The sequence below is a fragment of the Eptatretus burgeri genome, chromosome 6, assembly GCF_056783735.1.
Source record: "Eptatretus burgeri isolate ZD-2024b chromosome 6, Ebu_testis_v1, whole genome shotgun sequence".
In the NCBI taxonomy this organism is placed as follows: Eukaryota; Metazoa; Chordata; class Myxini; order Myxiniformes; family Myxinidae; genus Eptatretus; species Eptatretus burgeri.
Genome location: NC_140966.1, coordinates 52828408 through 52845464, shown reverse-complemented (window position 1 = coordinate 52845464; position 17057 = coordinate 52828408). Strand labels below are relative to the sequence as shown.

Sequence of the window (17057 nt, the reverse complement as noted above, 5' to 3'; positions counted from 1 at the left end):
CTACGTGTGGTGTTTAGTAAAACGTGTGGTGTTTGGTACTACGTGTGGTGTTTGGTACTACGTGTGGTGTTTGGTACTACGTGTGGTGTTTGGTACTACGTGTGGTGTTTAGTACTACGTGTGGTGTTTAGTACTACGTGTGGTGTTTAGTACAACGTGTGGTGTTTGGTAAAACGTGTGGTGTTTAGTACTACGTGTGGTGTTTAGTACTACGTGTGGTGTTTAGTACTACGTGTGGTGTTTAGTACTACGTGTGGTGTTTAGTACTACGTGTGGTGTTTAGTAAAACGTGTGGTGTTTAGTACTACGTGTGGTGTTTAGTACTACGTGTGGTGTTTAGTACTACGTGTGGTGTTTAGTACTACGTGTGGTGTTTAGTACTACGTGTGGTGTTTAGTACTACGTGTGGTGTTTAGTACTACGTGTGGTGTTTAGTACTACGTGTGGTGTTTAGTACTACGTGTGGTGTTTAGTACTACGTGTGGTGTTTAGTACTACGTGTGGTGTTTGGTACTACGTGTGGTGTTTAGTACTACGTGTGGTGTTTAGTAAAACGTGTGGTGTTTAGTACTACGTGTGGTGTTTAGTACTACGTGTGGTGTTTGGTACTACGTGTGGTGTTTGGTACTACGTGTGGTGTTTGGTACTACGTGTGGTGTTTGGTACTACGTGTGGTGTTTGGTACTACGTGTGGTGTTTGGTACTACGTGTGGTGTTTGGTACTACGTGTGGTGTTTGGTACTACGTGTGGTGTTTGGTACTACGTGTGGTGTTTGGTACTACGTGTGGTGTTTGGTACTACGTGTGGTGTTTAGTACTACGTGTGGTGTTTAGTACTACGTGTGGTGTTTGGTACTACGTGTGGTGTTTGGTACTACGTGTGGTGTTTGGTACTACGTGTGGTGTTTGGTACTACGTGTGGTGTTTGGTACTACGTGTGGTGTTTGGTACAACGTGTGGTGTTTGGTAAAACGTGTGGTGTTTGGTAAAACGTGTGGTGTTTGGTACTACGCGTGGTGTTTGGTACTACGCGTGGTGTTTGGTACTACGCGTGGTGTTTGGTACTACGCGTGGTGTTTGGTACTACGCGTGGTGTTTGGTACTACGCGTGGTGTTTGGTACTACGCGTGGTGTTTGGTACAACGCGTGGTGTTTGGTACAACGCGTGGTGTTTGGTACAACGCGTGGTGTTTGGTACAACGCGTGGTGTTTGGTACAACGCGTGGTGTTTGGTACAACGCGTGGTGTTTGGTACAACGCGTGGTGTTTGGTACAACGCGTGGTGTTTGGTACAACGCGTGGTGTTTGGTACAACGCGTGGTGTTTGGTACAACGCGTGGTGTTTGGTACAACGCGTGGTGTTTGGTACAACGCGTGGTGTTTGGTACAACGCGTGGTGTTTGGTACAACGCGTGGTGTTTGGTACAACGCGTGGTGTTTGGTACAACGCGTGGTGTTTGGTACAACGCGTGGTGTTTGGTACAACGCGTGGTGTTTGGTACTACGCGTGGTGTTTGGTACTACGCGTGGTGTTTGGTACTACGCGTGGTGTTTGGTACTACGCGTGGTGTTTGGTACTACGCGTGGTGTTTGGTACAACGCGTGGTGTTTGGTACAACGCGTGGTGTTTGGTACAACGCGTGGTGTTTGGTACAACGCGTGGTGTTTGGTACAACGCGTGGTGTTTGGTACAACGCGTGGTGTTTGGTACAACGCGTGGTGTTTGGTACAACGCGTGGTGTTTGGTACAACGCGTGGTGTTTGGTACAACGCGTGGTGTTTGGTACAACGCGTGGTGTTTGGTACAACGCGTGGTGTTTGGTACAACGCGTGGTGTTTGGTACAACGCGTGGTGTTTGGTACAACGCGTGGTGTTTGGTACAACGCGTGGTGTTTGGTACAACGCGTGGTGTTTGGTACAACGCGTGGTGTTTGGTACAACGCGTGGTGTTTGGTACAACGCGTGGTGTTTGGTACAGCGCGTGGTGTTTGGTACAACGCGTGGTGTTTGGTACAACGCGTGGTGTTTGGTACAACGCGTGGTGTTTGGTACAACGCGTGGTGTTTGGTACAACGCGTGGTGTTTGGTACAACGCGTGGTGTTTGGTACAACGCGTGGTGTTTGGTACAACGCGTGGTGTTTGGTACAACGCGTGGTGTTTGGTACAACGCGTGGTGTTTGGTACAACGCGTGGTGTTTGGTACAACGCGTGGTGTTTGGTACAACGCGTGGTGTTTGGTACAACGCGTGGTGTTTGGTACAACGCGTGGTGTTTGGTACAACGCGTGGTGTTTGGTACAACGCGTGGTGTTTGGTACAACGCGTGGTGTTTGGTACAACGCGTGGTGTTTGGTACAACGCGTGGTGTTTGGTACAACGCGTGGTGTTTGGTACAACGCGTGGTGTTTGGTACAACGCGTGGTGTTTGGTACAACGCGTGGTGTTTGGTACAACGCGTGGTGTTTGGTACAACGCGTGGTGTTTGGTACAGCGCGTGGTGTTTGGTACAGCGCGTGGTGTTTGGTACAGCGCGTGGTGTTTGGTACAGCGCGTGGTGTTTGGTACAGCGCGTGGTGTTTGGTACAGCGCGTGGTGTTTGGTACAGCGCGTGGTGTTTGGTACAACGCGTGGTGTTTGGTACAACGCGTGGTGTTTGGTACAACGCGTGGTGTTTGGTACAACGCGTGGTGTTTGGTACAACGCGTGGTGTTTGGTACAACGCGTGGTGTTTGGTACAACGCGTGGTGTTTGGTACAACGCGTGGTGTTTGGTACAACGCGTGGTGTTTGGTACAACGCGTGGTGTTTGGTACAACGCGTGGTGTTTGGTACAACGCGTGGTGTTTGGTACAACGCGTGGTGTTTGGTACAACGCGTGGTGTTTGGTACAACGCGTGGTGTTTGGTACAACGCGTGGTGTTTGGTACAACGCGTGGTGTTTGGTACAGCGCGTGGTGTTTGGTACAGCGCGTGGTGTTTGGTACAGCGCGTGGTGTTTGGTACAGCGCGTGGTGTTTGGTACAACGCGTGGTGTTTGGTACAACGCGTGGTGTTTGGTACAACGCGTGGTGTTTGGTACAACGCGTGGTGTTTGGTACAACGCGTGGTGTTTGGTACAACGCGTGGTGTTTGGTACAACGCGTGGTGTTTGGTACAACGCGTGGTGTTTGGTACAACGCGTGGTGTTTGGTACAGCGCGTGGTGTTTGGTACAGCGCGTGGTGTTTGGTACAGCGCGTGGTGTTTGGTACAGCGCGTGGTGTTTGGTACAGCGCGTGGTGTTTGGTACAACGCGTGGTGTTTGGTACAGCGCGTGGTGTTTGGTACAGCGCGTGGTGTTTGGTACAGCGCGTGGTGTTTGGTACAACGCGTGGTGTTTGGTACAACGCGTGGTGTTTGGTACAGCGCGTGGTGTTTGGTACAGCGCGTGGTGTTTGGTACAGCGCGTGGTGTTTGGTACAGCGCGTGGTGTTTGGTACAGCGCGTGGTGTTTGGTACAGCGCGTGGTGTTTGGTACAGCGCGTGGTGTTTGGTACAGCGCGTGGTGTTTGGTACAGCGCGTGGTGTTTGGTACAGCGCGTGGTGTTTGGTACAACGCGTGGTGTTTGGTACAGCGCGTGGTGTTTGGTACAACGCGTGGTGTTTGGTACAACGCGTGGTGTTTGGTACAGCGCGTGGGGTTTGGTACAACGCGTGGTGTTTGGTACAGCGCGGGGTGGTTGGGACAACGCGTGGTGTTTGGGACAACGCGTGGTGTTTGGTACAGCGGGTGGTGTTTGGTACAACGCGTGGTGTTTGGTACAGCGCGTGGTGTTTGGTACAGCGCGTGGTGTTTGGTACAGCGCGTGGTGTTTGGTACAGCGCGTGGTGTTTGGTACAGCGCGTGGTGTTTGGTACAGCGCGTGGTGTTTGGTACAGCGCGTGGTGTTTGGTACAGCGCGTGGTGTTTGGTACAGCGCGTGGTGTTTGGTACAACGCGTGGTGTTTGGTACAACGCGTGGTGTTTGGTACAACGCGTGGTGTTTGGTACAGCGCGTGGTGTTTGGTACAGCGCGTGGTGTTTGGTACAGCGCGTGGTGTTTGGTACAGCGCGTGGTGTTTGGTACAGCGCGTGGTGTTTGGTACAGCGCGTGGTGTTTGGTGCAACGCGTGGTGTTTGGCACAGCGCGTGGTGTTTGGTACAGCGCGTGGTGTTTGGTACAGCGCGTGGTGTTTGGTACAGCGCGTGGTGTTTGGTACAGCGCGTGGTGTTTGGTACAGCGCGTGGTGTTTGGTACAGCGCGTGGTGTTTGGTACAGCGCGTGGTGTTTGGTACAGCGCGTGGTGTTTGGTACAACGCGTGGTGTTTGGTACAGCGCGTGGTGTTTGGTACAGCGCGTGGTGTTTGGTACAGCGCGTGGTGTTTGGTACAGCGCGTGGTGTTTGGTACAGCGCGTGGTGTTTGGTACAACGCGTGGTGTTTGGTACAACGCGTGGTGTTTGGTACAACGCGTGGTGTTTGGTACAGCGCGTGGTGTTTGGTACAGCGCGTGGTGTTTGGTACAGCGCGTGGTGTTTGGTACAGCGCGTGGTGTTTGGTACAGCGCGTGGTGTTTGGTACAGCGCGTGGTGTTTGGTACAGCGCGTGGTGTTTGGTACAACGCGTGGTGTTTGGTACAACGCGTGGTGTTTGGTACAACGCGTGGTGTTTGGTACAGCGCGTGGTGTTTGGTACAGCGCGTGGTGTTTGGTACAGCGCGTGGTGTTTGGTACAGCGCGTGGTGTTTGGTACAGCGCGTGGTGTTTGGTACAGCGCGTGGTGTTTGGTACAGCGCGTGGTGTTTGGTACAGCGCGTGGTGTTTGGTACAGCGCGTGGTGTTTGGTACAGCGCGTGGTGTTTGGTACAGCGCGTGGTGTTTGGTACAGCGCGTGGTGTTTGGTACAGCGCGTGGTGTTTGGTACAGCGCGTGGTGTTTGGTACAGCGCGTGGTGTTTGGTACAGCGCGTGGTGTTTGGTACAGCGCGTGGTGTTTGGTACAGCGCGTGGTGTTTGGTACAGCGCGTGGTGTTTGGTACAGCGCGTGGTGTTTGGTACAGCGCGTGGTGTTTGGTACAGCGCGTGGTGTTTGGTACAGCGCGTGGTGTTTGGTACAGCGCGTGGTGTTTGGTACAGCGCGTGGTGTTTGGTACAGCGCGTGGTGTTTGGTACAGCGCGTGGTGTTTGGTACAGCGCGTGGTGTTTGGTACAGCGCGTGGTGTTTGGTACAGCGCGTGGTGTTTGGTACAGCGCGTGGTGTTTGGTACAGCGCGTGGTGTTTGGTACAGCGCGTGGTGTTTGGTACAGCGCGTGGTGTTTGGTACAGCGCGTGGTGTTTGGTACAGCGCGTGGTGTTTGGTACAGCGCGTGGTGTTTGGTACAGCGCGTGGTGTTTGGTACAGCGCGTGGTGTTTGGTACAGCGCGTGGTGTTTGGTACAGCGCGTGGTGTTTGGTACAGCGCGTGGTGTTTGGTACAGCGCGTGGTGTTTGGTACAGCGCGTGGTGTTTGGTACAGCGCGTGGTGTTTGGTACAGCGCGTGGTGTTTGGTACAGCGCGTGGTGTTTGGTACAGCGCGTGGTGTTTGGTACAGCGCGTGGTGTTTGGTACAGCGCGTGGTGTTTGGTACAGCGCGTGGTGTTTGGTACTGCGCGTGGTGTTTGGTACTGCGCGTGGTGTTTGGTACTGCGCGTGGTGTTTGGTACTGCGCGTGGTGTTTGGTACTGCGCGTGGTGTTTGGTACTGCGCGTGGTGTTTGGTACTGCGCGTGGTGTTTGGTACTGCGCGTGGTGTTTGGTACAGCGCGTGGTGTTTGGTACAGCGCGTGGTGTTTGGTAAAGCGCGTGGTGTTTGGTAAAGCGCGTGGTGTTTGGTAAAGCGCGTGGTGTTTGGTAAAGCGCGTGGTGTTTGGTAAAGCGCGTGGTGTTTGGTAAAGCGCGTGGTGTTTGGTAAAGCGCGTGGTGTTTGGTAAAGCGCGTGGTGTTTGGTAAAGCGCGTGGTGTTTGGTAAGCGCGTGGTGTTTGGTAAAGCGCGTGGTGTTTGGTAAGCGCGTGGTGTTTGGTACAGCGCGCGGGGTTTGGTACAGCGCGTGGTGTTTGGTAAAGCGCGTGGTGTTTGGTAAAGCGCGTGGTGTTTGGTAAAGCGCGTGGTGTTTGGTAAAGCGCGTGGTGTTTGGTAAAGCGCGTGGTGTTTGGTAAAGCGCGTGGTGTTTGGTAAAGCGCGTGGTGTTTGGTAAAGCGCGTGGTGTTTGGTAAAGCGCGTGGTGTTTGGTAAAGCGCGTGGTGTTTGGTAAAGCGCGTGGTGTTTGGTAAAGCGCGTGGTGTTTGGCAACGCGCGTGGTGTTTGGTAACGCGCGTGGTGTTTGTGCGCGCGTGGTGTTTGGTAAAGCGCGTGGTGTTTGGTCGCCGCGTGGTGTTTGGTAAGCGCGTGGTGTTTGGTAAAGCGCGTGGTGTTTGGTAAAGCGCGTGGTGTTTGGTAAAGCGCGTGGTGTTTGGTAAAGCGCGTGGTGTTTGGTAAAGCGCGTGGTGTTTGGTAAAGCGCGTGGTGTTTGGTAAAGCGCGTGGTGTTTGGTAAAGCGCGTGGTGTTTGGTAAAGCGCGTGGTGTTTGGTAAAGCGCGAGGTGTTTGGTAAAGCGCGCGGTGTTTGGTAAAGCGCGCGGTGTTTGGTAAAGCGCGCGGTGTTTGGTAAAGCGCGCGGTGTTTGGTAAAGCGCGCGGTGTTTGGTAAAGCGCGCGGTGTTTGGTAAAGCGCGCGGTGTTTGGTAAAGCGCGCGGTGTTTGGTAAAGCGCGCGGTGTTTGGTAAAGCGCGCGGTGTTTGGTAAAGCGCGTGGTGTTCGGTAAAGCGCGTGGTGTTCGGTAAAGCGCGTGGTGTTCGGTAAAGCGCGTGGTGTTCGGTAAAGCGCGTGGTGTTCGGTAAAGCGCGCGGTGTTCGGTAAAGCGCGCGGTGTTCGGTAAAGCGCGCGGTGTTCGGTACTGCGCGCGGTGTTCGGTACTGCGCGCGACGTTTGGGACAGCGCGCGGTCAGCGGTACTGTGCGCGGTGTTTGGTAAAGCGCGCGGTGTTTGGTAAAGCGCGCGGTGTTTGGTACTGCGCGCGGTGTTTGGTACTGCGCGCGGTGTTTGGTACTGCGCGCGGTGTTTGGTACTGCGCGCGGTGTTTGGTACTGCGCGCGGTGTTTGGTACTGCGCGCGGTGTTTGGTACTGCGCGCGGTGTTTGGTACTGCGCGCGGTGTTTGGTACTGCGCGCGGTGTTTGGTACTGCGCGCGGTGTTTGGTACTGCGCGCGGTGTTTGGTACTGCGCGCGGTGTTCGGTACTGCGCGCGGTGTTCGGTACTGCGCGCGGTGTTCGGTACTGCGCGCGGTGTTCGGTACTGCGCGCGGTGTTCGGTACTGCGCGCGGTGTTCGGTACTGCGCGCGGTGTTCGGTACTGCGCGCGGTGTTCGGTACTGCGCGCGGTGTTCGGTACTGCGCGCGGTGTTCGGTACTGCGCGCGGTGTTCGGTACGGCGCGCGGTGTTCGGTACGGCGCGCGGTGTTCGGTACGGCGCGCGGTGTTCGGTACGGCGCGCGGTGTTCGGTACGGCGCGCGGTGTTTGACATAAAGAGAGTTTGTGTGTGAGTGTGTGTGTGTGTCCCCCCCTCGCAGCGTGCGCGCGCGTCCCCCCCTCGCAGCGTGCGCGCGCGTCCCCCCCCTCGCAGCGTGCGCGCGCGTCCCCCCTCGCAGCGTGCGCGCGCGTCCCCCCTCGCAGCGTGCGCGCGCGTCCCCCCTCGGAGCGTGCGCTCGCGTCCCCCCCCTCGCAGCGTGCGCGCGCGCCCCCCCCTCGCAGCGTGCGCGCGCGTCCCCCCCTCGCAGCGTGCGCGCGCGTCCCCCCCTCGCAGCGTGCGCGCGCGTCCCCCCTCGCAGCGTGCGCGCGCGTCCCCCCCTCGCAGCGTGCGCGCGCGTCCCCCCCTCGCAGCGTGCGCGCGCGTCCCCCCCCTCGCAGCGTGCGAGCGTGTTCCCCCTCACTCAAACAAAAAGACTTGTGATCAGTAGAATGTTTGGGTTGCTTCTAAAAGCTGCGAGGTTCATGTTTTTTTTAACAACTTCACCATTTTTATTATATTTTCCACAGAATTTGTAATTATGATGAATATATCAAGACTCATGGCAACTAAATATATTCGTGAGTTCATCACTTCCGAGAACACCTTACCCTGCACAGTCTTGAGAAACGTGGTCGTGGGCGGGTTCTTTCTGCAAGCAGCAAATTTGATTGGTCAAGATGATGTAAAAGTATCTCGGTATACGCCAAGAAGTCTTTTCTTTCAAGCTTCTGGGTCTCACTATCTGCCATGACCTTTTCCTGGGAAAGTCACATTTCCAACCTCGCCTCAAAAGCCAGTCGCCGACTGGGAATCCTCCGTCGTGCAAAGTCCTTCCTCGGCCCTCTTGAGCTCCTGACCACTTACAAAGCTTTTGTCCGTAGCCTGATGGAGTACTGCTCTCCCCTCTGGGCTGGTGCTCCTGCCTCCCACCTTTCTCGGCTTCACGCTGTCGAAACCAGGGCATTTAGAATCATCGGCATCTCCCACAATGAAGCTGAGTCTTTGGGCCTCTCACTCAATCACCTCAGGTTGGTTGGTGGTCTTTCTGTCCGACCCGTCTCCAGCCTTGCCCCCCCCCCCTGCTCTTTCTGAGATTTGTCCCCACCACATTTCCACAGGGCGCTCAAGGTCCGCCAACAACCCCCTTCTGGTAAAACTACCAAAATCACGAATCACTGCTCATCTTCACTCTTTCATTCCTCTTTTTTTCCTGCCTTTGGAATAAACTTCCTCACTCTATTCTTTCCCATTCTTCCCTCCAGGCTTTCAAAACAGCTGTTCACCACCACCTCTTATCTTCCCCCATCCAAATCCTCGATCTTTTCTACCCCCGATAATCCACCCAAGCCCACTTCCTTCAATTCCCCTGCTTTCCTTCCTGAAAGTCCCTGTAATGTCCATCTTCTCTTCGCCATGTTCCCCGTCCCATCCCCATCCCTCTCCCTTCCACAGTTCACCTAATGTGTCTGTTCCCCACTGTTTTGTCCCTTCCACTCCCGCCCCTCTTGTCTCATGCCCCCTTGCTGTGAGTTGTGTGTTCGCTCTCATACGAGCCTCGACAACGTATACAAAAATAAAAAAGTAACGTGTGTCAACAATCACGTAACGTGCCTCAACTTATGGCCAAGCGGATGCGGAACGTGTGAGTCCTATGCTGGTATACGTCAAAAAATTTCAAGCATGGAAAATTTGTCTAACACCTCGGCGTACAACGACGTCTGCCAGCGTACAAAGACGAATGCCAGTGTGCTCTTAACGTATACAAACTTACCCATAACGTATTCGACGTGTGCCAGCATTTTAGCCAAATTTTGCATACGTCAGGCATACGCTGGTGTGACAGGGCCTTTAGGAAATGTAATTTTTGCTTAAACGCAAAGCGAGGGTTGAAATGACCTTTTCCACATCCTCCCCCACCCCCTCCCCCCAAAGACCACCAGGGGTAAGGCGTTCTATGAACTCCAGTTTCATTTTAGTTTACATCCCACCCTCATCGTTTGAAGTTACAAACTTGATCTCATTTTTGAGATCGTTAAACTCCGCCATCGAAGATCGGAGGTTACTGTTTTCACCCCTTTCTGTTTGTTTGTGAACAGTATTACGGAAAAACTCCTCGACGGATTTCGACTAAACTTGGTGGGGGGGGGGGTTAGGTATGGTCCAAGGATCATGCCATTCGATTTTGGACTTTGTCCCCCCCCCAAAAAAAAATTGTTAGAGAAAAAATATATATATATATATATTTGCATTTCTCCATGTTTTAAGTGCTTTCCAACCCCCCCCCCCAAAAAAAAAGATGGAGAAAAGAAATATAACTGTCAGCACTGTTGACATATTTAATGAATATAATAAGATATAAGGTTCACTTGAGTGACCCAGCAGTATTGGCGGTAGAGGTTTTGCACTCTCCCGAGTGCTGCCCCTCTAGTTTTTAATTTTTTTTTGTTTGTTTTCACATCTTTAGGCTTGTCATCTTTTGAAAATTGAGAGAGTGAATGTGCAGGGAACCATTTGATAAGGGAGTATTGTAAATGATGTACATAAGGAAATTGTTCAACAACTGACACAAATATATGTGGTGAAAATTAGAATGGGACTGAGAGGAGAGGTCGAAGGGTTAGTGGACCAACTTGAGGAAGAACTGGAATTGATGCAGCAGAGCCTTACTATTGGAAATATTTGAGCCCAGAGAAAACCAGAATAGCATGGGAGGTGGGGGGGAGGGAGGGGGAAGCCTATGGAGAGTATCAGTAATAATTTGTGGATGTACTTTGCTGACACTGTGAAGTGTCAAGGCCTTTCCATTGGTCATCTATTATGGAGTGGGAAGCATGGAAGCTTTCTGAACCCAATTTGAATTTGCTTTTTTTTTGTAGAATCTAGGCTTGTGGAGGAGTTCAAACGCATAACATAATGAAAAGATCAGTTGGAAGAGGGGGGCAGGAGAATATGCCAATAGCAAAGTTGAGGGACAAAATGGTGAGATTTTGAGGGATAAGGAATTTGGGGAAGCATGAGAACAAAGGAAGGACACAAAGAGTAAATAAGATTGATGCAGCCATGAACTTTCAGTAACACAAGTTGAGGAAAAATTGGAAACTCAGAAAGAAGTGGGGTGGTGGGGAGAGGAATGGTGGGGGGGAGGGGTGGTGAGAGTTGAAAATATCATGGTTATGAATGGAAGATGACCTGAGATAGTGGTGAACAGCCATCTTGAAGCCCTAGAGGGAGGAATTATGTTGAAGAGACTGAGGAAGTTGGTTTTACAGGTGGGGGGAGGAGAGGAATGAATCGGTGGTGAGCTTTTACAAATGAATGGCTGGAAGGAAGCTGGATTCACTGGTAATTTGGTTGATAGTTTGCATGGACCTGTTGCAGATCATGTGTTGAATTTTGTTCCAAGTCGATTTGTGAGGCAAGAAATAAATGTGGCCCAAAATCACTATTTTGACAAGGCGTTTCAAAGTGAATTGGTACGGGCTAAATTGTAACCATGGAAATGATGACTCGGGATATAGAGCAGTCCTTGATGACTGAATATTGTGACCTGCTTTCTGAAGCATATTGGGGATATTATCACGAGAGATTTGTGTCTGTTCTCCCAGATATAGAGATAAGGATTATTGTGGAGCTCCAGCACTCGCACTCTGAGAACTTCCACAGGGCATCTGAGTGCACAGTGAGATTTACCACTCTGTGGAGACCCAGTGGACTGGACCAACTTCGGCTTATGATTCACAGAGTAGCACCTGATCTGAAAGACCAGGAAGAGGAGAAAAAACAAACAAACAAACAAGTGTTTTCCACTCTCTGAAAAGGACTTTACATCAGCGGGATGCTTCGGCGGCAAGCAGAGCCACCGTGAGATGGACTGGGATTTACGTGTTGTGGGCCTAAGTCAGGTAATATGGGGGGGGGGGTAGACCGAGTTGTTGAGGTCATAATTTGTGGTCGCAAAGGTTGCCGACACCGGTGGCAGTAAGGGCCACATGGAGAGACTCTTTTGGGTGAGTGTAGACACAAAGGTCATATTATCTGCCTGGGCAAGGTGAGCTACGGCTCAATCAAATGCAGGAAGTATACCCAGGGCAGGAGACCTCCCTTTTGACGAGGGAAACTGGTGGGTAGAGGCTGAGCACACAGGTACTTGTGTTGCTGTAAATTATGAAATGTAACCCTCACAAGGCTTTACTGTATATGAAAAATAAAAGAAAGGAAGTGGTCAGGTGCTGTGTCAAAGCTGTTGGGGAAAACTCAATTTGTTGTTGTTTGTGAAAGGTGGTGTCACAATAAATTGGTGGACTGAAGGGTAGTTTGAGGAAACTGGAACGTTTAATGCAAGGAATGTTTAAAAGGAGCTGAAATAATAAAAAGAACAGAGACGTGAGGATGTTAAGATGGGTGTATGGTGTTGTGTAAAGATCTTAGAAACACACTAAGATTTTGCAGTATGGAGATTGAAAGGAGAAAAATAAGGCTTCTATGGTTCAGTCATGTACGAGTCGCTAGAAGTACAGAGGATAATCATACAAGGGAATTTTAAGTTTTGAGGAAAATGGAAAAAGGCCAAGATACGGGCCAAATAAAACGTGGCAGGAAGGTGTGAACGATGACATAAAACTTGGTCTGAAGAAAGGATGCAAGTGAAAGAACCAAATGGAGAAATGCCATCAATCAACCAATCCCCTAAAATAGGGGAACTATCATTAAACAAATTTGTTGATTATTATGTTCAGTGTATTATTTATTTTTATAACAATATTTGAGCTTGCGCTTGTGTTTTTATTGCTTTTATTGTTGCAATTGCTCAAACATGCTGCTGTTTTTTTTATTTTTTTTTCAGGATTCTCTTTCGGATTTATTGCCAGAAGAGAGATGGAAGTATGTTCAGTTTATCTTTCTTTTTCAAATTTTTTCAAGACTTGAAAAAAACATCTATTTTTTAAATTGCTTTATTACCGTTCCACCGAAGGTGGATGGTGGTTACGTTGTGTGTGTCTCCAGCAAGGTTGATCAAGGGGAAAGTGCTGAGTAATACGAGTTAACAAAAGAAAACGTGTCATATGAAGTGTTGTCATTGTTACCCCACGTGCACACAGCGAAAAGTGGGATTAACGAATTGGTTCGCTTTGTCCGTCTGTCTACGCACGTCAGTTTATGATCGAAGAACAACTTTTCAACTGAACGTTGTATTTTGAACATGAATCGGAAAATGAAAGTGTACTTTAACCATACTTTGTCTCTGAATTTGTCCCGATCGTGTGTGCGCAGAGGAGTAAGAATTTTTTTTTAAAATCTGTCTGCCAGTCAAATGAAATTGAAAATCATTTCAAACAGGAAACTTACCGTTTTAAACATCATAAAGGAGACAAACTGGCACGAGTAACTAATGTGTAACGCATTAAATAAGATGGTGTAAAAGACTCTGCATTAACGGTGGCAAACTTATGAAATTTGTTTTCTTCAACCTGTATCATTATTTTATTTTAATTTAAATATATACTTGAGCACTGTGTAGAATACAAATTGCCTATTTGGCACTTTCAAACCCCTTTCGTTTATCAGTACTTTGACAAAATATTACGGCATTTTTACATCATCTCGACGAATCAAATTTTCCGCTTGTGGACCCTGCCCATGTCTTCCCCCCCTTTTATTTTTTGTTTTTCTTCCTCAAGACTGTATGGGGTAAGGTAAGCTGTCATATGAACTCCAGTTTTCCATGAAAGAAAGTGAATTGCTACAAGTTGAGATTTTATGCTTCATTATGGTGTTGCCATAGAGCATCACTTATTATGGTTCCCAGAGGGAGGCATTAAGTGTTGAGTCTTGGTGCCCATAGTGTTGCATTTTTTTGGAGGTTGGGGAGTTTGTTTTCACTGAGGCATCGTTTCAAGTGCTAACAATTGACTAATATTACAAATTGGCTCTATGGGGAACCAATCGCAGCCCTCTAGTTGGAAGGAGATTGTGGTATGGTGAACAAACGTATGATGTCAGAGCATTGTTTTTATTTATTTTTCTGATCCTATTCTTATGCACCGTGGTGGTTGATCTTACTGCTATGCTTGTGTTGTGCAGGGTGGAGCATGCACGAATGCACGTACGGCACCGTGGTCACGAGGCGATGCACGCAGAGATGGTACTGGTTCTGCTGGGTACGATGGTCTTGGCACAAATTTTTCTTGTGCAGTGGAAACAACGACACCAGCGATCTTACAATGTAAATAGGCAGAGCATGGCCAATCGTTGCACATGACTTGTAATATTCATCCAGCTCTACAAGTTTTTTTTGAAGTATTTTTAAAAATCGCTTGAGGATCCTTGCTCGTTTGTTTTTTGATGAGGTAAATGCCTTCCAAAAATGTCTTCATTTTCAAGTGAGCAAAATGATATTCTTTGTTTGCCTGTGGTTACCTTTGGAAGGTGGTAAATTGTCAGTGTTGGCCCATTATTTGGGGCCATTCATATTAAATTACGATGATTTTTCCTCATGTACCTTGGGGATCAATCAAAATACGGTAATGATCGCTACTTCTGCCCCAGGACCATCTAACATCAGAGACTACGAGCCTAGTTCCACCTCCCCTGAATTGATACATTTGTAATTGTGATTGAATTTTTTTTGTATGAATACAGAGATTCCATGTCATCATAAAATACAAATGATCAAATATTTATCTCCACCACCATATGTGGATGGAGGTTGTGTGTTCACCCCTGTCTGTTTGTCTCTCTGTGAAAAGGATATCTTGAAAAGTTGTTGACTGATTCGGACAACATTTGGTGGAAAGGTTTGTGTGTGACAAAAATGAATCTATTCTATTTTGGTGAAGATCCGAATCCAGATCCCAAAACTGAAATTTTTAAAGTGATTCTTCAACATTGAGACATGCAACCAAAAACGAAATGTAGCACGATGCTCCAAAAAGTTGTGGATGGCTTGTGACAAAACTTGGTGGATGAGTTGGATAGGTGGTAAGAACAAGCCGATTAGACTTAGGCCGGGTCTGCTTCCAGACCTGAACCAATCAGTGGGATACAAAACGTAACCTGTTCAGCCTGGGGGAGGTATGTGCTCTGCAGAGTGCTGTTCTCGTCTTTGGGTATTTAGTCTTGTGAACATGTTCAATGTGAGAAGGGATAATGAAGCTTGTAGGAAATGAGTAAGGAGAAGATAGAAAGGAAGGAAGCATAATTTGTGTTGTGGTGGGGGTTGGAGGGGGAGGGTTGTTTCACAATTCCACAATATTATTATGGATATTTGGTGGTCCCTAATCACAATTTGGGTAGCGTATGGAAACGGATTATTGTGTATTGTTCATGGTCAACCATGGGAACAGGTACAATGTTTTTTATTTATGTGTTCTGATGACAATCGTTGCATTTCAACCTTTCTCTCCCCTCAGCTGGCCACTTTGTTCCAAATGTGGGCCGTCCCTTTATACTTTACCATGAAGCTCTACTGGTGGCGTTTCCTCTCTCTCTGGGGCATGTTCTCAGTCATCACCAGTTACATCATCTTTAGAGCAACAAGAAAACCATTATCTGGCACAACACCAAGGTGTCTCAGATCATGAGTATTTATCAACTGCTTCCATTTTTCCTGATGCTCTTCCCTTTCCATTATTACTGAATTAACTTGCACCTCTCTCCTTTTCTTCTCATAACACTTGTTGGACTTCTTCTCCAATCTGATTCTCTTTGTGCACCAGATTGGTGTACAAGTGGTTCCTGCTCATATACAAGATGAGCTACGCGACTGGAATTCTGGGCTACATTGCTGTCATGTTCACAATGTTTGGCCTAAACCTCTTATTCAGGTTTTTGAGAAGTCATTTGTCGTCTTTTTTAATATATATATATATTTTTTGTGCCATTGTTATGCTACTGTCGTAGGCATCAATTATTATTGTTTTTTTATTTTTGCCCAACCTGATAAATTTGCTTGATATTTTTTTTTTTTTTTTTGCAATTCCTACAAGCATAAGCAGTCTTTTTTTTTCTTTCTAATATCTCTGCCTCTTCCATTTTGACTAACCGTTGGATAATGTTTCATAACCTGATCTGGGCAGGCTTCGTTCTGAGGATTCAATGGACTTTGGTGTGGTTCTGCTCTTTTATGGCCTTTATTATGGAGTTCTGGGGAGGGATTTTGCTGAAATCTGCACAGATTATATGGCCTCAACCATCGGGGTGAGTTTCCCACCTTCCCCCATTATATTATTTCTGAAATGGGTTGTCTCTTGATCTTGCCTATCGTTCATTTCTTGATGGAAATTTCAGGACAGAGTTTTATTCCTATTTTTCTTTCTGTTTTTTATCCTCATGCCTTTTGAAAAAAATAGGGGGATATTGTAATCTGCTCTGTCCGTTCCTCACGATGTCTCCTCCTAAACGGTTGTGCAGAAATTCACCAAACTTGGTAGTTATGATTGCTCCATGCCATGAAGGTACAAGAGCAGTCATTTTTAGCCCCACCCTCTGGGGAAGGGTCAAGAGGTCAAACACCAAAAAACACAATTAAGGGCACATTTTTAAACATTTTAAATGAAACTTTGTACGTGCAATCAACAATGGGGGACACGATAAATATTGAACTTTTTTTGTATTTGACCCCTAGTTCATGTCCTGAGGGTGTGGTGAGAAGTTGGTGTCACAGGGGTCAAAATTATGGAAAATAATTTTTTGCTCAAAATATAATATTTGGTCATTTCTGGTGGAACTTTTTTTAATCTTTCAATTTAGTTTTAGGTGAGAAGCATGGGGATTTGCGATGGCACACCATCAAATTTGCTCTCGTTTTATCATTAATACTTTCGCTCTCTCTCTCTCTCTTTTCTCTCTCTCTCTCTCTCCTCTCTCTCTCTCTCTCTGTCTCTCTGTCTCTCTGTCTCTCTGTCTCTCTGTCTCTCTGTCTCTCTCTCTCTCTCTCTCTCTCTCTCTCTCTCTCTCTCTCTCTCTCTCTCTCTCTCTCTCTCTCTCTCTCTCTCTCTCTCTCTCTCTCTCTCTCTCTCTCTCTCTCTCTCTCTCTCTCTCTCTCTCTCTCTCTCTCTCTCTCTCTCTCTCTCTCTCTCTCTGTCTCTCTGTCTCTCTGTCTCTCTGTCTCTCTGTCTCTCTGTCTCTCTGTCTCTCTCTCTCTCTCTCTCTCTCTCTCTCTGTCTCTCTGTCTCTCTGTCTCTCTCTCTCTCTCTCTCTCGCACACAATTTTTTTTTTTTTTTTAAGTAACGACTCTTGTCTGAGGGGGATTGTTCAAACTGGCATTTTAAAGGTTGTGTTGGACAAGTGTTTTGGTTATGATTGTGTCATGAGCAAGACAAAAATAAGCTTTAAAATGCAAGGCTTTTAGCTGGGCCTGTAGTCCCACTTTGTTGATCACTTAAACTTGTGGCTGTTTCTGTCAACGTAACCTCTGCTTGTGAAAACCCTACTTTTTTTGGTACATACTTGTTTCGTA

General features: G+C 48.5%; 1 protein-coding gene across 1 annotated transcript in view; it reads left to right on the top strand.

Moving 5' to 3' along the window:
• Nucleotides 1-17057, top strand: part of LOC147024789 (E3 ubiquitin ligase Rnf121-like) — a 41805-nt gene that overhangs the window by 10562 nt on the left and 14186 nt on the right. The window contains exons 2-6 of the mRNA XM_085885048.1: nucleotides 12443-12480; nucleotides 13681-13822; nucleotides 15009-15163; nucleotides 15315-15422; nucleotides 15675-15795. Coding sequence (XP_085741174.1) covers nucleotides 12443-12480; nucleotides 13681-13822; nucleotides 15009-15163; nucleotides 15315-15422; nucleotides 15675-15795 — 564 coding nt within the window. The remainder of the gene's footprint in view (nucleotides 1-12442; nucleotides 12481-13680; nucleotides 13823-15008; nucleotides 15164-15314; nucleotides 15423-15674; nucleotides 15796-17057) is intronic.